Raw genomic sequence first — 20,756 nt, forward strand, 5'->3', positions numbered from 1 at the left:
AAGTAAAAGTGACAGGAAATATTTTCTACACAAATTGTGCTATTTCTTAGACAAATGTCAATGGTAATTGGTAAATTGACAGTGGTTGTAGCAACCGCATGACAGGGAATGATGATATCCTTATTGATATAAGAACAAATATTGTAGGAAAGGTGCTAATTCCTACTGGAGTATTGGTAAATGTTGCTAGAATGAGTTCATTGGAAATTGACACCAACAAAGGCAAGAAATACATTAGAGAAGTCATGTATTTGCTAGGCTTGAAGGAAAACTTGTTGATTGTTGGACAAATGGATGAACATGGGTATTCTCTATTGTTTTGAGGAGGAATGTGTAGTGTGTTTGATGGACCCTCACTTGACAATCTTGTTATCAAGGTTAAAATGAAAGGAAATAGATGTTATCCGTTGAAGAGCAATCAGCTTGTTTTAAAAGCTAGCATAGATCACTTTACTAGGACTTGGCACAAAAGGCTAGGTCACTTACATTTTAGAAGGCTTAAGCAACTTAGAGAGAAAGATATGGTGCATAGTCTTCCACATCTGGAAGAAACAAAAGAAGTGTGCTAAAGCTGTCAACTTGGAAAACAATACAGAGACTGGTTCCCAAAAGAACAGGCCTGAAGAGCAAATTATCCCCTGGAACTTATTCATGTAAACTTATGTGGTTATATGCAAAATGAATCTATTGCTGGAAACAAATATTTCATGTTACTTATTGATGATTGTATAAGGATGATTTGGGTATACTTTCTCAAATATAAGTCTAATGCATTCAATTGTTTTAGAAAATTCAAGTCAATGGTGGAACTACAATGTGGTTTCAAAATTAAAAGTCTAAGAAGTGACAGAGGTGGAGAATTCTTGTCAACTGAGTTTTCTAAGTTTTATGAGGTTGAAGGGATTCAAAGGCAACTCATAATGGCCTATACTCCTCAACATAATGGAGTAGTAGCAAGGAAGAATATAATTGTGATTGAAATGGCTAAAACAATGCTTCATGACAGGAGTATGCCATACTACTTATGGGCTGAAGCTATTCACATAGCTATGTATATTTTGAATAGATGTCCTACAAGGGCACTTAGACATATAACTACTTTTGAAGTTTATAGTGGCAAAAAACCAGGCATAGCACATGTCAAGATCTTTCGTTCTGTGTTATGTACATGTACCTGCTGAACTAAGACAAAAGCTAGATGCAAAAAGTACCAAGGGTGTTTTTGTTGGCTATGCAACCTGTGAAAAGGGGTATAAAGTTATTGATCCAATCTCCAAGGAACTCATTCTATTAAGGGACATTGACTTCGATGAAGATGCTTCATGGAATTGGAAAGAAAACCTTGAACAATCTGTGACTTTGCTTAATGATGAGAAGCAATTTAATGTGTGTCCCAGAATTAAAGTTGGTGGAAGTGAGACTACTCCATCAACGCCTATGTCTCTATCTCCACATGAGGGAAACATAAGCTCAATTGATTCTGGTTGCACCAGCACTCAATCATTTCCAGATGACTATTCAAATGGTATAAGCAAATATGAAAGAAACACCCAAGCTTATGATCACACACCTCTGAAATGGAGAAAACTTGATGATATCCTTGCTTAATGCAACCTATGCATTATGGAGCCAGAAAAATATGCAGAAGCAGCTTAAGATGAATCCTGGTTAAAAGCAATGCAGGATGAGTTATCAATGATTGAAAAGAATGACAAATAGGAATTAGTTGATAGACCAACAATGCAGTCTATTATTGAGGTTAAGTGGGTTTACAAAACCTATTAAACCTTGATGACTCAGTTCAAAGCAAGGTTAGTTGCCAAAGGCTATGTTCAGAAACCTAGGTTGGACTACAATGAGACTTATGCTCCAATTGCTGGATTGGATACTATCATGACCCCCATTGCCTTAGTTGCTCAGAATGACTGGAAGTTGTATTAGCTTGATGTTAGATCTGCTTTTCTGAATTGAGTATTATATGAGAAAGTGTATGCGGATCAACCAGAAGGATTTATAGTGAGAGGCAAAGAAGATAAAGTGTATAGGCTTCATAAAGCTCTCTATGGACTGAAATAGGCACCTGAAGCTTGGTATGGAGAAATTGATGCATATTTCTCACAGTGTGGTTTTGAAAAGAGTCTAAGTGAACCAACACTGTATATCAAGTTAATGGGAGAAAAAGATATCACAATTGTTTCTATCTATGTAGATGACATTGTCTATATAGGTAGTAGTATAGAGATGTTGAAAGAATTCAAAAAATACATGATGATGAAATATGAGGTGACAGACTTGGGTCTTCTTTACCATGAGATAAACATCTCCAAAGTAGTGAAGTCTTTTTAAGCCCCAACAAGATGAACATATAATCTAGAGACTGAAACTTAAATAAAGAAGATGAATTTATGTTTTCTGTAGTTTTTAGCTCAATGTCTGTCATCAATTTACACATAACCTATATCAAGTTCAAGCACAACAAATAGTGAGGATCTCCTATTTGCATAAACTACAGAACAGTCACCGATCCTAATCTCGAAAGAAAAATTTCTAACGAAGTGAAAGAAAAGTTCAGATCTGGAGAAATTTATACCTTTGATGTGAAAAAAGAAGTTTGGATATGGCGAAAATTGTACCTTGGTTTATAAAGAGGTAAAAAATCAGATGAGAAAGTCATTCAAACTAATTCCAACATTTTTATTCATCGAAATAAGTATGCCTATTCTCTGTTGAATAAGTTTGGTTTGAATGAATGCAAATCAATGACTACACCACTTGCAGCAACTGAAAAATTAAGGATGATGGAAGTGGATCTGTAAATGAAGAATAATATAGAATCATTGTGGGAAGTTTGTTGTACCTCACTGCTACCATACCTGATATCATGTATGCAGATAGTCTACTTGCTAAATTCATGCATTGTCCACCAACAAGCATTATGGATCTGGTAAAAGAGTACTTAGGTACATAAAGGGAACACTAGATTATGGTTTGGAGTATGTGAAAGGAAATAATGCAGTCTTAATTAGATTATGTGATAGTGACTGGGGAGTATCAATTGAAGACAACAAGTGTACCTCAGGGTATGCCTTTTCTTTTGGAAGTGGAGTGTTCTCATAGGCATATGTCAAACAAAATTGTGTTGCATTTTCAATTGCAGAGGCAGAATACATCAGTGCATCAAAAGCTACAACTCAGACAATCAGGTTAAGATTTGTACTAGAGGATTTTGGAGAACTTCAAACTGAAGCAACTCAACTGCAGTGTGACAACACATATGCAATTGTCATCACTAAGAACCCAGTGTTTCATCAAAAGACAAAGCATATTGATAGAAGATACTGCTTCATCAAGGATGCATTGTAGGATGGCATAATTGATCTAGTGTATTGTCCCACAAATGAAGATTTGACAGATATCTTCACCAAGGCCTTGACCAAGGATCAATTCAACTACCTCAAAGATTTGCTTGGAGTCAAATCAGCTCAAAGCTTAAAGGGGAGTGTTGAATTATAAGTTGTGAGCTTATTAGTATTAGTGAATAAGTTATGTGTTTAATTGTATATTCACTTGTGCTTAAGATTGCTAAGTGTAAGGCTCAAATATGTAAGGCCATGAGTGCCATGTGTAATGATCCTAGTTGTAAGCTAGATGAGTGGTAGAGATCAGTTTCTAGATAGAGGGTGATCCAACTAAGAGCTCCTAACGATTTTATTCCATTTTACATGATTTATGTGAGAGTGAAAGAAGCAACGAATGAGAAGAATATTTCCTTTGTGATTTGCAGAGAGAAAGAAGCAACCATATCCTCTCCCTTGTGCATTCATCTTTCTTCAATTCTTTGTAAGTTCTATTTGAGAGCAAACACTTTGTGATTTGTACAAAGTCTTTTGGGACGACAAGGAGATTAGGATTAGCACATGTGGTAGACTTTTCAAGAGTTGTATTACTTTGGCATTCAAGTCAGAAACGTTCTTAGATAAACTAAAACTCTTCTAGCCGATTTATGCATAAGTGATTTTCGGTGATAAGGTTTATCTTTGATAAGGTTTTCTTGATGGGAGGACTCCTAATCAAAGACCATCGCATACAGTATATAATTGAGGTCCTTGCACTCTCATTAAATAGACAAGTTTACAGAAATACTCTAGCCCCATTGAGTGAGCCTTGCTTTTGGTTAGTGTAGAGTTGCAGAAGAACTTCAGTTCCCTGCCCTAGCTCTTGAGACGATGTCTTCCACAAGTTAGTGGTTATGTTGATATTGAGTCAGTCCTAATATATAGCTTAAGGGTATAACTAATTTGGTATCAGAGCCCTTACATATCATCTGACCCTATGCGAAAAGCATCAAGAAATTTTGTTTTGTATCGCAAGTTATGGAACTGGAACTATATCATCAAGAAAAAAATATATATATAATATGTTCAAGGATGACTAAAAGATGTCCTTGTTCATAAGGATTTTATATTTTTCAATCGATACATGTACCAGTGATGGTGCTTAAAATTCAAGACATGATCACTGACCATCTAAAGATGATATTTCTTTCATGCTTCGAATTTAAGCAGCATGTCATTTTATATAAATATATGAATCAAATTATTATTATTAAACCACAAAGGCTTGTAGTCTTAATTGCAGAAATTCGAATATTGACTATAAAAGTGATGTGAATAAAGCAATGTTTCACATGTGCATCAGTCTAAAGATATTGAAAATGTGATTTATAGTTTGGGGTTAAAGATTAATACTCTTTACATCATGAAATGTCTTCCACAGTGAATCCCAGCTTGCTAAACCTTAACACAGTTGAGCCTCTTACTGGTGTAAATTACAGAAAGTGGAAACAAGATCTCGAATTTGTTCTATGATTCATGGACTGGGATCTGGCATTAAGAACTGAGGAGCCTCCAGCACCTACTTGTGACAGCACATCCAGTTAGAAATCCAAGTGCGAAAAATGGCACAAATCGAACATAATCGCCCTGTTAATCATCAAAAGGAGCATGAAAGATGTGGTGATAGGTGGCTTTCCTGTTGCAACAAATGCAAAAGACTTTCTGAAGTCCATTGAGGCAAAGTATAGGGAGTCGCCAAAAACTGAGACAGGTAATCTCATGAATGCTCTCACTACCATGAGATATGATGGGGTTCAAAGTGTGCGTGAATACATATTGAAAATGGTGGATGTGGCTGGAAAACTCAATGCACTCGAGGTACCAATTTCTGATACTTTTCTGGTACATGTCATTATGAATTCTTTGCCTGAGAACTATACACAACTCAAAGTCTATTATAATGGTCTACGTGAGAAATGGGATGTGAATGAATTGATAGCTATTTGTGTGAGTGAAGAAGAAAGAATGAAGAAAGAAAAGTTTGAGAAAGAGATACGAGTTTGTGAACTTTGTCTAAAGTGCCACTAGGGCTGCAATACCTCATGTCCCCGATGCTACCAAAAATGACTCTACCAAGCTTGCTCCCTCTCCAAAAAGAAACTTCAAACTTAATAAATCTTCAGTTTTCAAGTGCTATTTTTGCAAAAAGGCGGGCCACATGAAGAAAAACTATCCCAAATATAAGGCTTGGCTTGCCAAACAAGAAGCAAAGAAAGGTAAAAATGTTTTTGCTTGTTTTGAATCCAATTTAATCAATATACCTAGCACTAAATGGTGGCTTGACTCGGGCTCTTCTATACATGTTATAAATTCATTGCAGGACTTCACAACAAGGAGAACACCAAATAAGAATGAAGTCAAGGTTTCAGTTGGCAATGGGAGAAGAGTTGAAGTAAAAAAGTGTTAGGCTAAAGTTAGAATTTGGTTTTTATTTAGAGCTAGACAACGTTGTTTATGTTCCTTCCATGAAAAGGAAGTTGATTTCTATTTCAAAGCTAGTGTTGTTGGTTTTTATTTTACTATCAATAAAAGAGGCTTCAACGTTTTTTATGAGTATTCTCAAGTAGGCAATGCTTTCATGAGTGATGGCATGTTTCAACTTAAATTGAATCAAATTGAATGTATTTTCAATGTACAAAATGATAAAGCCAAAACTTAACAATCTTTAATATTATGGTACAAGAGACTCGGTCATATTTCCAAACAAAGAATGGAGCTGCTTATTAAAAGCGAAATTATGCCTTCATTAAACTTCAATGATTTTGATTTTTGTGTGGATTGCATTAAGGAAAATTTGACAAACACTAGAAAAGAAGGCTCAACTAGGAGTAAGCAGCCTCTATAGATCATTCACATGGACATTTGTGGTCCTTTCCCACACAAACCTTGGAAGGAAACAAATACTTCATAACTTATATTGATGATTTCTCGAGATTTTGCTTCATTTTTTTCAAAGAAGATTCAGGTTTTTAAAAAATAAATTAAAAAAAATATTTTTGCCATGTGGCACACATTTGGTAGCCATGTCAGCACTTAACAGACTAATAGATGGAAAATCTAACGGATATATTATTTTGAAATAAAATGATATATGAGGTATGAAAGTAAAATGTTTTAAAGATATTGTATGTGGTTGTAATAGACCTCAAACCTGAGGGGCTACTATGTAATTTACCCATGTTTCTACTTATAAAAAAAAAAAAAAAGGGCGTGATTTTGTGTTTGTAATATTAAATTAAAGTGAATAACAGTGAAAAAAAAAATTAATACATCAAATTCAATTTACAGCTAGTGTCAACTAATCCAGTACTAAGTAAATAAATTAGCTAAGAATTAACTAGTACTCAAACACCAGTCATAATTAACTAGTACTCAAACACTAGTTAATATATAGCTCAACTGAATTATCCACCTTTACACTCAAAATCTTGTGCTGCTACTAAATCGTGAATATCGTTTGTATTAAAAAATATATATTTACAATTTTTTTTTTAAAAAGAAAAAAGTGCAAAGTGATACCCAACTAGATTCGATTGTGACCTAAGCATACTATTCATTATGTAACGACACTTGGACTAGGAACTAGGAAGAGCACAACAAAACCAAACTCTCACTACTTTCTCACCAGTTTCTCCTCTTCCCTCTTTTCTATATGGCACGTTTACCTAACAGGAATTAAATGTAAGGAATCAGAATTGCACTTCTTCCAAATGATTGAGGTGTTTACTAACACTTGGGAATGAAATAAGTGTGTGGGACCCACTTAATATAGAGAATCGGACTCGTTAAACTCCTTAGAATTCAATTCTCAGTATTGAGGTGGTAATTGAATTCCCCAAAATGAAGCGCGTCAGGAATCCACCTTTTGTACCAATATTAACCCATAGTTTTTTTCTAATTACGAAACATTTCTTGCAGACTTGCAGTTTTACATTCCAACTCCTCTGCAACCCCAGATCACCATCTCAATCTTCTGTCTTTCCCAAATCTACCACCATGAACGGACATAATAACAACCATACCCACAATGCCTATCACAACCCCTCCTAAAACCACCACAAATATAACAGCCACCATATGTAGAATTATTGCACCCATCCTCGACTTCAACAATCAAAATTTCAAATTTAGAGAAAATGAAAAGAAAAAAAGAAAAAAAAAACATAAGCCAAACATCATACCCACTACGATCGGTAGTAAACGACCCGCTCAGGAAGCATATATGAGATCTCTGAACTTCGACCCACTCACTGGCTTTCACAAAAGTGTTGGATTGAACAGCATTGCAAACCATGGCCGGAGTAACTGAGAAAGCGGAGAGGGATGGCATGGAGGATAGAGATGGAGGGTTTCAGAAATTGGGGCTAGGGGCAGTGGGTAAGTGGGGTGGAGGTCAAGGAAAGGCGGGGATGGGGGAGGACTATTGCACCTGGGAAAATGTAGCCTTCAGGATGAAAGGGGCAGTATGGGGAAGACAAACACAGGGGTTTTTGGTGGTGGGGGGCAAATGGAAATAACCATCTTCTAACAAATAGAAACTCTTTAATTATTTTTTATATAGATAAATTTTGGTATATAAAATTAGTTTGATTTTTTTTTTAACAATAAATTAGTTTGATTAATTAGTATAAAAATAATTTGTTTATATAAGGGCAATTTAGTAATCAAACTAGTTTTAACTCTGATTCCAATGAGTTTGTAAACAACTTATATAAAACCAACATCATTCATCTCCGATCCTAGACAGTTTTAGTAAACAACTTCAACATAATCTGATTCTGCTTCCATCTCATTCCAATTCCTTCTCAATCCAATTCATTCTCAATTCAATTCCCCTCAATCTGACGCGCTATTAATTTCTTAGGAAAACTAACAAAAAGTCCAAAAAACTTTAATTTTAATAAAAATTGACAAATAAATATGTAAGTAAATAATAGGAAGAAAAGGTAAAAATGTAATTTTTCGTTAAAAATAAACAGTACCGGTAATTTCCTTCCCTCTGCCTTCTTCCTCCCTTTAAAACTCTCAAAAATATTTCTCTGTAATCACATCGTTTTCTGATCTGGGTCTTCATTGCTTGTTTATTTCAGATCATAGTTTTCAATTTCATTTGGGTTCTGCTAACTTCATCACCGGTGATAGAAAAAATAATATGCTGTTGATGGGTTTTTGTCGGTTTCTTGATTGGTGTAATCAGAATGTGAGAAATGGGTTTTGTGCATGAGATGCAGAAAGTGGATATTTGCTTTCAGGTCAGCCCTTCCTTCTTCTCACTTCTCCATGTTGCATATATGTGTCTATATATATGTGTGTGTATATATATATATATATATTGATCTTCTCATATGAATGCTTTTGTTTTGTTATGTGAAAATAAATGGTAGAGAAAAGAAAATAATTTGCTTTTGTCATCGTGGATTTCTAATTGTTTGGGACCTGAGAATTTTCAAAGTGGGTGGAGTTAGTTCATCATAATCTGAAACTGAAAGCATAAGTCTTAAGGTTCAAATATATGGATTCTTTCTTGCATATTTTTTTTCTGCAGCCAAAGTTGGGATTAGGATTTGGATTTATAAAAGTGAAGCGAGAATGGTTTGCCTTGCCATTGGTTTTTTATCCAAAAAGGATCGGTCTTTCTTGTTATTCTGCAGTTACTAGTAAATAAGTTGTTTGGGTTGAATTTTACAACGGGCTTAGCTGTTTCGTGATACTTAGTTACTGTTTCCAAGTGTTTCCGTTTATTTCCTTTTCGACTTCTCTATACTAATGTGATTAAACTGAGCCAGTACAATCGTTTGATATTTGAATATCTTGGCAGGATTAAGTTGCACATTTGGTTTTGGATATTTGGAATTATCGAGATCAAGGGTTTGGACCTGCATTTTCTTTCTTCTTAATTGAATTCAAGAGAAACAAAAGAGAGTGATAGGAATTAACTTTATCATTGGCGCTGATATGGATCTCATTCAGCCGTCTTCTGCTTGTGGATAGCTTATGTTTGTATTCTGTCAAATGAACTTTGCGGGTTGATAGGTGGAGCTCATTCAGCTACACAGTGCAGTTTTTGGAAATCATTGGTTTGTGTTCGCGAAAATTCCTTTAGTTGGGAAATTTCTTCGCGAGGTTTTTTTACTATGGGTAGAAGCAGAGGAAAAGCAAAGAAACAAAATGTTATTGCTGCTCATGAGGATACTGGAAGTGGTGAAGAGGAATGGATTCTACCAAGCAGGAGAAGAGGAAGGCCACAAAAGACATTGAAGGACGATATTGGAGAAGGAGAAGTGGCTTTGAAGACAGAAGATGGCGATGATGCAAAAGGTCATGTTTCAAGCAAAGACATGAAAGACCAATCTGCGATAGAGAATGGAAGGAAAAGGTAGAGGTCGGCTCAGGTCAAAGAAACTATAAAATCAGTCAAAGAGGATAAAATGATTAAAACAAAATCAAGTCTTGATGACCCGAAAAAGTTTGTTGGATTCCGGCAAAATGGGAGTAGGCGGAAAAATAAGCCTCACCAAGCTGCTGAAGCTGGTGTTGAGTGCAAATGAGTTCAGTTCTGCTGTTGTGATGGTTACACACCTTCTTTGCTCACCTCCTTGTTGGTTCACCTATCATTCCTTATACTGTCTTTGTTATGTGTTTTGCATTTCTATAATTTCTGAGTTCCTTCTTTGCTAGTGGATGATTTTGACTGTGAGGTTCTGATAAAAAGAATATCTCTGACCAAATTCATTTTTTGAAATCAGACGGAATGCATTCATTTTTCTGTGCATATTCCTTTTTTGCCCGAAAAAGGAAAATAAATATGGGCATATGTATGTGATGAATGTGAACATATGCTTGGATTTGACTACTAGTTAACAAAATGAGAGCTAGGCGAGGAGGAGTATGGAAGCATCAAAATTATCAAAATCCAGTTTAAACTAGTGCCTTTGATGTAGGCTAGCTGCTCAAAAGAATGAAAACTGAAAACTTATAGCTGGAGATAGACCTGTGGACCCAATGTCTGAATAAAGACATGTCCTTTGTGATGATGTATTATAGGTCTTGAATGGATTTTGTTGCACATTCATTGAACATGTGGACTAGAGATGTGGCCTTTGTAATGGTTTTCCATGGTATCATCTCTCTCTCTCTCTCTCTCTCTAACAGCGTATGGATAATTTCGTACTCTGACTTCTTATGAACATGTTAGCAGAAGTTTAATGTTGACACTTTGTCGCAGTTGATAGCTGAGGATACTCAAATACTCAACAAAGGAAAATCAGGTGAGTTTAAGGGTTAATTTTATTGAAGTCTTATGTAATTATATGTTCCTGTGCTGAGTCATGGATGTCATTCCCTTGAAGCTTGATAACAGTCATCTCTCTGTGAATATATGTTGTTGTCCTTTTCAATTATCACAGCAAAAACTTGAAGGTTGCCTTGACAATTGTTTGTTTTCTTCCACCATGCTTTATGGTCCTTGATAAAGTGTGCTCTTATTCACAAACATGCCTGCACGCACACACTTTTCCACATTCTGATATGCTGGCAAACAACGAAAAGCAGCATTTCCAAAATAGAAATTTTATATGCTTTTGCTTTGTGGTTCCTATTTTAGGAGATTCTGTTCGAAGCAATGGGGATGGAGATAATATTATACTGTGTGTACAGAGGAGGGAAACATGATATGTCAAAGACTCAAACGTTGATGCTTAAGCAACAAATAGATTGTACTCGGTATTGTTTGTTTACTGTGTTATGTTTAATTTAAGTCATTTGTCAACAAACCAAGTTAGCCAACTGAACATACGACTCTGATTGATATAAACAAAGTTACTTGTTACTTGAACTATCACATGATTCACATCTGAAACTTAGAAGCATTTTGTTACTTAAACAAAGTTACTTGTTACTTGAAGTCATTTGGAGTAAACTGATAAAATTTGACTATCCTTGCCAACATTTTGACTTTTGACAACTTCTCAACCATATTTACTGATTGTGAGAACTGGTTGCATTTGAAACGCGCAGCATCGCACGGGTAAGTTTTGCTAGTAAATGTCTAGTTTGAAGACGTGAAAACTAGTTTGTATGAGATTCAAAGATATATATAGTTATGTAATTATATGTTCCCGTGCTGAGTCATGGATGTCGTTCCCTTTAAGCTTGATAACAGTCATCTCTGTGAATATATGTTGTCCTTTTTACTTATCACGGTAAGAAAATGAAGGTTGCTTAGACAATTGTTAGTTTTCTTCCGCCATGCTTTATGGTGCTTGATAAAGTGTGGTCTTATTCACGAACAAACGTGCGAGGACACACTTACAGACATTCTGGCAAACAATGAAAAACTACATTTTCAAAATAGAATTTTTATATGCTTTTGCTTTCTGGTTCCTATTCTAGGCGATTCCATTCGAAGTAATGGGGATGGAGATGATGTTATACTCTCTGTGTGCAGAGGAGGTAAACATGATATGTCAAAGATTCGAATGTTGATGCTAAATCAACGGATAGAGTGTAATCAGTATTATTTGTTTACTGTGTCATGTTTAATTTAAGTCATTTGTCAACAAAGTTACTTCTTACTTGAACTATCACATGATTCACATCTAAAAATTAGAAGCATTTTTTCATGTCAATTCATTCCTTGACCAAATGCATCTCATTTCTATTGATATGGAGCACGCACTTCTTCATTATTTCATCCTTGGCCTTGACCTCGTCCACAGTTGTTGGCACCAAAGCAATTTCATTTCCGTTTAAGCTTGTGAATTGGGATACAAGGAGCATAACCGTCATCCCATACAAATTTCCAGCGCTGGTCAAGACAAAAGGTCCAGTTTACCTCACTCTCACTCTGGAAGTTATCGAACCTGAGATGGCTTGATGTTGCCTTCTCCCATATTTCCTTCTCATTTTAAGCCTACTTGTTTGAATTTACTAGCGTTTCTGTTAGAATCCTGTATTTCATTTTCTATTTCAAAGATTTGTACGCCTTCTCTCTATCACTAGAACGATTAAAACCAGTTTATTCATCTCTCTTCTATTTCGTTCGAGCACTCACGAACGCTCACTCTGTTTGTACGTTGGCAGCATCCATCAGGGGCACACTTGCACGCATCTTTCTCCTGTACCAAGTTGGATGCCATAGTTCGAAAACAAGAAAAGTTGTTCAATACAGATTTCTTTGCATTGATGAGTTTGCAGATCAACATCAAATAATTTGGGTGATAAATTTACAAACTTACAGTAACACGCAAACAAATTGAACCAATTCGTAATACAAGACAAAAAGTATTTGAGAACGAAACACTCTTTGTTGAAGAGTTGCTACTCAGAACTATCCTTCAACAAATCACGACGGCTTTTCCTGTTCTTATTACCTCTCCCTCCCAGTTCATTATGAGCGAACTCCTTGTGCTCTCGGTGTATATTAATACCACACTGCAAACATTCACATACCAATCCTTGGCAAATCTCAGAACACTTGGAACAAGGAAGTAAGTGCTCTCTCTTATCATTAGGAATCTCGCTTTTTCTCTTATCAACAAGGGCGACGTTGTGCTGGTGATCATCATGCTTGTAGCAGCCCCCTAACTTGACTTGCGGATACCTCCCTCTAATGCAATCAGGATGACATTCAAAGTCACAATCCGGGCAGGAGTAGAACCAATGTTTTCGATCTCGTATTCCTTCGCATTTGTCACAATAGTACTCATCGAGGTCATTTTTTGCACTAGTATAAGTGAGTTTGAGAGGATGATCGTCGTATTTGTACCTGACCGTAAGAGGTAATTTAACACACGAAATACATAGTTGGAAGTTGCATCTCTCACTGCCACATCTGAAGCAGAAATTCTTTTTACGAGTACGACAACTGTTGCAGGACACGAGCTTTGTGCTGAACCGGAGGGTGTGATCATGAGCATCACAACGGAGAGTCCTACGCTCATAAAGAAGACTACAATAAATGTCGAGGTAGTAGTCGCACCCTTGACAATGGTATGAGAAACCTTGGCTCAAGGACGCGCACATGTCACACATAAACACGCCCCCGACAGAAGATGCTGTTGGAAGGAGTGTGAGCTCGTGTTCGTGAAGTGGGAGAAGCGTCTTTTGGGGTAGTTTAGCACAATTTATGTGGAGAGAGAAATTACATGGCTTTTCTATTGCCTGTTGTGCGCATGACCTATAAGACTCACCCCTCATGATGGGTAGCGTGCAACCGTTACAAGTAATTCCTTCATCTTGGTCGTCTTGTCTAGCCACCTCTTGGCCATCGATGAGGGTTAACATGTGTGGATGACTGAAGTGCTCGATCTGCAGGGCTTTATCATCAGCGGTGGTCTCAATGGCTGAGGGACATTTGGATGTGGATGGTTCATCATTATCATCGACGGGGATGAGCACCGAAATTCTTATGCATTTACTGTGGGCAGCATAGCCACGACATTCATCATCATGACAACAATACAAAGCACGGATTCCGTCCACGTTTTCTTCGCAGATGTCACAGAAATCTTGGTAATTGGGGTACTTGTCTTGGAACCACCAGGTAAGTTTGAGTTGGTGTTGGTGCCATGGTATTTTGACTGGGAGTGGTAACCAAGAGCATTTGCGATGGACAATGAGCTGGCAGATTTTACAGATGTAGTTGTATTGAAGATCGTCATCCCCTTGGCCACAGAAATCGCAGGTGAATTTAATGGGGCCCGTAAGGGTGGTGAAGTTGTGCTTATGACCGTCGTTTTGGTTTTGCCACTGGGAAGCACATTTGATGTCTATCCAGAAGTTGCATCCGGAACAATAGTAAGCTAGAAAGACTTCTCTTGGAAATAATTGGCTACACACACCACATTGGATGCCGCGGTGGAATTCTTTGTCGGTGAGAATAAGAGGGTGATTGGGGTGGATCGGGTGGGAGATCTCACGGGGTAACTCTGCACATTGCTTATGTATAATCCAACGGAAGCCACGATACCACTCCATATTACACGTGTCGCAAGCATAGTGAGGCCCAATCACTGGTTCCAGGCACCCGTTACAGAACTCCAGTGGACCATCATTCTTCTTCTCTTCCTTCAAAGTCAATGAATGCCGGTGAGAGAAATGAATTTTCGGATCCATCTCTTTATCTGATGCATGCGAGTACTGCTTAATTCAGTAGATATTACCAACTAATATAATAACAACTAAATACTTGTAAACATGGATGCAAATTTGCACCAACAAATTAATCATAAATCAAATATGTTTTTAAAATATTAAAAAAATAAGAATCATACTACTAATTAAGAATACAAGAGGAAGAAATATTATTTAAAAGTTTAATTACAAAGAAAAAGTTTGTACACAGAGGAGAGAACTCGGAGTTACCAATACGGGAGCTCTTCAACGCCTCCCTCGATAAAAGCTCGTGAACTCTATCTGATGCAAGCAGTACTACTTAAATCAGTAGATATTACCAACTAATATGATAAGAACAAATGTAAACATGGATGCAAATTTGCACCAACAAATTAATCATAAATAAAATATGCTTTTAAAATATTAAAAAACTAAGAATCATACTAATCAAGAATACAAGAGGAAGAAATATTATTTAAAAGTTCAATTACAAAGAAAAAGTTTGTACACAAAGGGGAGGACTCGGAGTTACCAATACGGGAAAGCTCCAACGCCTCTCTCGATAAAAGCTCGTGAACTCTATCTGATGCAAGCAGTACTACTTAGATCAGTAGATATTACCAACTAATATGATAAGAACAAATGTAAACATGGATGCAAATTTGCACCAACAAATTAATCATAAATAAAATAAGTTTTTAAAATATTAAAAAAATAAGAATTTAAAATATTAAAAAAATAAGAATCATACTAATCAAGAATACAAGAGGAAGAAATATTATTTAAAAGTTCAATTACAAAGAAAAGTTTGTACATAGAGGGGAGGACTTGGAGTTACCAATATGGGAAGGCTTCAACGCACGCCTCGATAAAATCTTGTGAATTTCCGGATCCATCACTTTATCTGATGCATGCAGTACTACTTAATTCAATAGATATTACCAACTAATATGATAAGAACTAAAGACTTGTAAACCTGGATGCAAATTTGCACCAATACATTAATCATAAATAAAATATGTTTATAAAATATTTAAAAAACAAGAATCATACTAATCAAGAATACAAGAGGAAGAAATATTATTTAAAAGTTCAATTACAAAGAAATGGTTTATACACAGAGGGGAGGACTCGGAGTTACCAATATGGGAAGGCATCAACGCTGATGCACGCCTCGATAAAAGCTCGTGAATTTCCGGATCCATCTCTCTATCTGATGCATGCAGTACTACTTAATTCAGTAGATATTACCAACTAATATGATAAGAACTAAAAACTTGTAAACATGGATGCAAATTTGCAACAATAAATTAAGCATAAATAAAAAATGTTTTTAAAATATTAAACAAATAAGAATCATACTAATCAAGAATACCTGAGGAAGAAATATTATTTAAAAGTTCAATTACAAAGAAAAGGTTTGTGCACAAAGGGGAGGACTCGGAGTTACCAATATGGGAAGGCCTCAACGCCGATGCACGCCTCGATAAAAGCTCGTGAGTTTCCGGATCCATCTCTCTATCTGACGCATGCAGTACTACTTAATTCAGTAGAAATTACTAACTAATATGATAAGAACTAAAAACTTGTAAACATGGATGCAAATTTGCACCAATAAATTAAGCATAAATGAAATATGTTTTTAAAATATTAAAAAAAGAAGAATCATACTAATCAAGAATACAAGAGGAAGAAATATTATTTAAAAGTTCAATTACAAAGAAAAGGTTTGTACACGGAGGAGAGGACTCGGAGTTACCAATATGGGAAGGCCTCAACGCCGACGCACGCCTCGATAAAAGCTCGTGACTTTCTGAATCCATCTCTCTATCTGATGCATGCAGTACTACTTAATTCAGTAGATATTACCAACTAATATGATAAGAACTAAAAACTTGTAAACATGGATGCAAATTTGCACCAATAAAGTAATCATAAATAAAATTTATTTTTAAAATATTAAAAAAATAAGAATCATACTAATTAAGAATACAAGAGGAAGAAATATTATTTAAAAGTTCAATTACAAAGAAAAGGTTTGTACACATAGGGGAGGACTCGGAGTTACCAATATGGGAAGGCTTCAACGCCGACGCACGCCTCGATAAAAGCTCGTGACTTTCCGGATTCATCTCTCTATCTGATGCATGCAGTACTACTTAATTCAGTAGATATTACCAAATAATATGATAAGAACTAAAAACTTGTAAACATGGATGCAAATTTGCACCAATAAATTCATCATAAATAAATACGTTTTTTAAATATTAAAAAAATAAGAATCATACTAATCAAGAATACAAGAGGAAGAAATATTATTTAAAAGTTCAATTACAAAGAAAAGGTTTGTGCATAGAGTGGAGGACTCAGAGTTACCAATATGGGAAGGCCTCAACGCCGACGCACGCCTCGGTAAAAGCTTGTGAATTTCCGGATCCATCTCTCTATCTGATGCATGCAGTACTACTTAATTCAGAAGATATTACCAACTAATATGATAAGAACTAAAAACTTGTAAACATGGATGCAAATTTGCACCAATAAATTAAGCATAAATAAATACGTTTTTTAAATATTAAAAAAATAAGAATCATAATAATCAAGAATACAAGAGAAAGAAATATTATTTAAAAGTTCAATTACAAAGAAAAGGTTTGTGCACGGAGGAGAGAACTCAGAGTTACCAATATGGGAAGGCCTCAACGCCGACGCACGCCTCGATAAAAGCTCGTGACTTTCTGAATCCATCTCTCTATCTGATGCATGCATTACTACTTAATTCAGTAGAAATTACCAACTAATATGATAAGAACTAAAAACTTGTAAACATGGATGCAAATTTGCACCAATAAATTAAGCATAAATGAAATATGTTTTTAAAATATTAAAAAAATAAGAATCATACTAATCAAGATTACAAGAGGAAGAAATATTATTTAAAAATTCAATTACAAAGAAAAGGTTTGTACACATAGGGGAGGACTCGGAGTTACCAATATGGGAAGGCTTCAACGCCGACGCACGCCTCGATAAAAGCTCGTGACTTTCCGGATTCATCTCTCTATCTGATGCATGCAGTACTACTTAATTCAGTAGATATTACCAACTAATATGATAAGAACTAAAAACTTGTAAACATGGATGCAAATTTGCACCAATAAATTCATCATAAATAAATACGTTTTTAAAATATTAAAAAAATAAGAATCATACTAATCAAGAATACAAGAGGAACAAATATTATTTAAAAGTTCAATTACAAAGAAAAGGTTTGTGCATAGAGGGGAGGACTCAGAGTTACCAATATGGGAAGGCCTCAACGCCGACGCACGCCTCGGTAAAAGCTTGTGAATTTCCGGATCCATCTCTCTATCTGATGCATGCAGTACTACTTAATTCAGAAGATATTACCAACTAATATGATAAGAACTAAAAACTTGTAAACATGGATGCAAATTTGCACCAATAAATTAAGCATAAATAAATACGTTTTTTAAATATTAAAAAAATAAGAATCATAATACAAGAGGAAGAAATATTATTTAAAAGTTCAATTACAAAGAAAAGGTTTGTACACAGAAGGGAGGACTCGGAGTTACCAATATGGGAAGGCCTCAACGTCGACGCACGCCTCGATAAAAGCTCGTGAATTTTCGGATCCATCTCTCTATCTGATGCATGCAGTACTACTTAATTCAATAGATATTACCAAATAATATGATAAGAACTAAAAACTTGTAAACATGGATGCAAATTTGCACCAATAAATTAAACATAAATAAAATATGTTTTAAAAATATTAAAAAAATAAGAATCATACTAATTAAGAATACAAGAGGAAGAAATATTATTTAAAAGTTCAACTACAAAGAAAAGGTTTGTACACATAGGGGAGGACTCGGAGTTACCAATATGGAAAGGCTTCAATGCCGACGCACGCCTCGATAAAAGCTCATGACTTTCCGGATTCATCTCTCTATCTGATGCATGCAGTACTACTTAATTCAGTAGATATTACCAGCTAATATGATAAGAACTAAAAACTTGTAAACATGGATGCAAATTTGCACCAATAAATTAATCATAAATAAATACGTTTTTAAAATATTAAAAAAAATAAGAATTATACTAATCAAGAATACAAGAGGAAGAAATATTATTTAAAAGTTCAATTACAAAGAAAAGGTTTGTGCATAGAGGGGAGGACTCAGAGTTACCAATATGAGAAGGTCTCAACGCCGACGCACGCCTCGGTAAAAGCTTGTGAATTTCCGGATCCATCTCTCTATCTGATGCATGCAGTACTACTTAATTCAGTAGATATTACCAACTAATATGATAAGAACTAAAAACTTGTAAACATGGATGCAAATTTGCACCAATAAATTAAGCATAAATAAATACGTTTTTTAAATATTAAAAAAATAAGAATCATACTAATCAAGAATACAAGAGGAAGAAATATTATTTAAAAATTCAATTACAAAGAAAAAGTTTGTGCATAGAGGGGAGGACTTAGAGTTACCAATATGGGAAGGTCTCAACGCCGACGCACGCCTCGATAATAGCTCGTGAATTTCCGGATCCATCTCTCTATCTGATGCATGCAGTACTACTTAATTCAGTAGATATTACCAACTAATATGATAAGAAAGAAAAACTTGTAAACATGGATGCAAATTTGTACCAATAAATTAATCATAAATAAAATATGTTTTTAAAATATTAAAAAAATAAGAATCATACTAATCAAGAAAACAAGAGGAGGAAATATTATTTAAAAGTTCAATTACAAAGAAAATGTTTGTACACAGAGGGGAGGACTCAGAGTTACCAATATGGGAAGGCCTCAACACCGACGCACGTCTCGATAAAAGCTCTTGAATTTCCTGATCCATCTCTATGCATGTAGTACTACTTAATACGGTAGATATTACCAACTAATATGATAAGAACTAAAAACTTGTAAACATGGATGCAAATTTGCACCAATAAAGTAATCATAAATAAAATATATTTTTAAAATATTAAAAAAATAAGAATCATACTAATAAGAATACAAGATGAAGAAATATTATTTAAAAGTTCAATTACAAAGAAAAAGTTGGTACATCGAGGGGAGGACTCGGAGCTACTACCTCAATGCTGGAATCATATGCCTCAACAAGCCGGTCAACCGGGTCGTCGAGTCGAGCCCAGTTGTAAAAAACTCACCAGTTTATGCAGAATTCGTCGGAATTCTTCACCGCTCGGCGTGCATGCTTTGACGTTAGATAGGAATACTGGGCTTTCCTGTCATCAAGCCGGTGAACGGAGCCTTCGAGCCGAGCCCAGTTGCAGAAATCTCACCAGTTTCTGCAGAATTCTTCACCGCTCGCCGCCGTGCATGCTTTGACGTTCGATTGGAATACTGGGCTCTGCTCTCAAACTCGAGGCGAGTCCAATGGTGGTCTGGACACGTGAGGAGAGACGAAACTGGTGGTGCCCTTGGTTTGGGCCATGGTGACCGGAAAAGTTGCGCACCGTGTGTGCACAGTGTGGGCGGAAGAGAGACAGCGTGAGGGAGGAGAAAGAGAGAGGAAGTCTTGGGTTGGGGGAGAGAAAGCAGGAGTGATTTTCGTTGGTGGGTGAGTACCTTCCTCAACGGGAAAACCTTTATTTAAAGTAAATAAAACCCACCGGCAGTTTTCACTTGCACGACATGTGCGAGTTTCACACAAGTCCGCGTAAAAATTTATCATTTATCGTCATACTTTAACGAGCATAGTTTTTTCGTTACAAGTCTGATTTTGGATCTAGTTTATGCTTACGGGTTCGTATTGAGGAGCAATTAAAAAATGAGTGTAATATTCATACATCTCATTTTACTTTTCATACATTTTTTTAATTTTCGACCGTCAGATCAGATGAATTGAAGAAGATCAATGAATATAAATTATCAAATGATGTGTGAGAAGTAAAATAAGATGTGTAAATAGCACATTCTTTAAAATAAAACAACCAGATGTGCTTAAAGTAGAAGGCAAGGCAAACAAAAGGCAAATGTGTGATTCCAAAAAAAAAATTGAAAAGGCAAAAGGCAAAGGCAGAGGTGCTTAAAGCATAACGGAAGCCTTTTTTTTTTTAATTAGAGCACAACAGTCGGCTTTAGTTTATAGTCATGACCTTTACGTTAAGAATTTAAGAATCCTTGAAGACTAGGCCATGTTTATTTCTTGGAAAAATTAGTATCCGATTCCTAGTTTT

At 35.7% G+C, this 20,756-nt stretch overlaps 2 protein-coding genes and 1 pseudogene across 9 annotated transcripts; 2 read left to right on the top strand and 1 right to left on the bottom strand.

Annotated features, from left to right (window-relative positions):
• Positions 1-5,003: 5,003 nt before the first annotated feature.
• LOC139191127 (uncharacterized) lies at positions 5,004-5,423 on the top strand. The gene has a single exon (XM_070811678.1). The coding sequence runs from the start codon at positions 5,004-5,006 to the stop codon at positions 5,421-5,423; it is 420 nt and encodes a 139-aa protein (XP_070667779.1).
• Positions 5,424-8,425: 3,002 nt separating this feature from the next.
• On the top strand, positions 8,426-11,232 carry LOC103424329 (uncharacterized; annotated as a pseudogene).
• Positions 11,233-12,551: 1,319 nt separating this feature from the next.
• On the bottom strand, positions 12,552-20,212 carry LOC103454335 (uncharacterized). Of its 8 annotated transcripts, none has more exons than XM_070812093.1 (18): positions 19,649-20,191; positions 19,345-19,450; positions 19,036-19,107; positions 18,728-18,799; positions 18,419-18,490; positions 18,110-18,181; positions 17,812-17,883; positions 17,480-17,575; positions 17,195-17,266; positions 16,887-16,958; positions 16,555-16,650; positions 16,270-16,341; positions 15,961-16,032; positions 15,652-15,723; positions 15,349-15,414; positions 15,043-15,093; positions 14,760-14,810; positions 12,552-14,518 (listed from the first exon to the last, which is right to left on the bottom strand). In XM_070812093.1, the coding sequence occupies exons 2-18, from the start codon at positions 19,406-19,408 to the stop codon at positions 12,714-12,716; spliced, it is 2,949 nt and encodes a 982-aa protein (XP_070668194.1). In that variant the 5' UTR covers positions 19,409-19,450; positions 19,649-20,191; the 3' UTR covers positions 12,552-12,713. The 8 variants fall into 8 exon arrangements, with proteins under 8 accessions (XP_070668194.1, XP_070668195.1, XP_070668201.1 ...); XM_070812094.1 differs by having other exon boundaries at positions 16,579-16,650; positions 17,504-17,575; positions 19,345-19,410; positions 19,649-20,190; XM_070812100.1 differs by lacking the exon at positions 15,043-15,093 and having other exon boundaries at positions 12,552-14,462; positions 19,345-20,212.
• Positions 20,213-20,756: the final 544 nt, after the last annotated feature.

Source organism: Malus domestica, chromosome 14 (genome assembly GCF_042453785.1).
Source record: "Malus domestica chromosome 14, GDT2T_hap1".
NCBI classification, from domain to species: domain Eukaryota; kingdom Viridiplantae; phylum Streptophyta; class Magnoliopsida; order Rosales; family Rosaceae; genus Malus; species Malus domestica.

Coding starts and splice junctions, on each gene's coding strand:
- LOC139191127 (XM_070811678.1), top strand. CDS start 5,004: ATGAAAGATGTGGTGATAGGTGGCTTTCCTGTTGCAACAAATGCAAAA.
- LOC103454335 (XM_070812093.1), bottom strand. CDS start 19,408: ATGGATCAGGAAATTCAAGAGCTTTTATCGAGACGTGCGTCGGTGTTG. Junction 18,491..18,727: donor GTTGAGACCTTCTCATATTG/GTAACTCTGAGT, acceptor TGCATGCATCAG/ATAGAGAGATGAATCCGGAA. Junction 18,182..18,418: donor ATTGAAGCCTTTCCATATTG/GTAACTCCGAGT, acceptor TGCATGCATCAG/ATAGAGAGATGGATCCGAAA.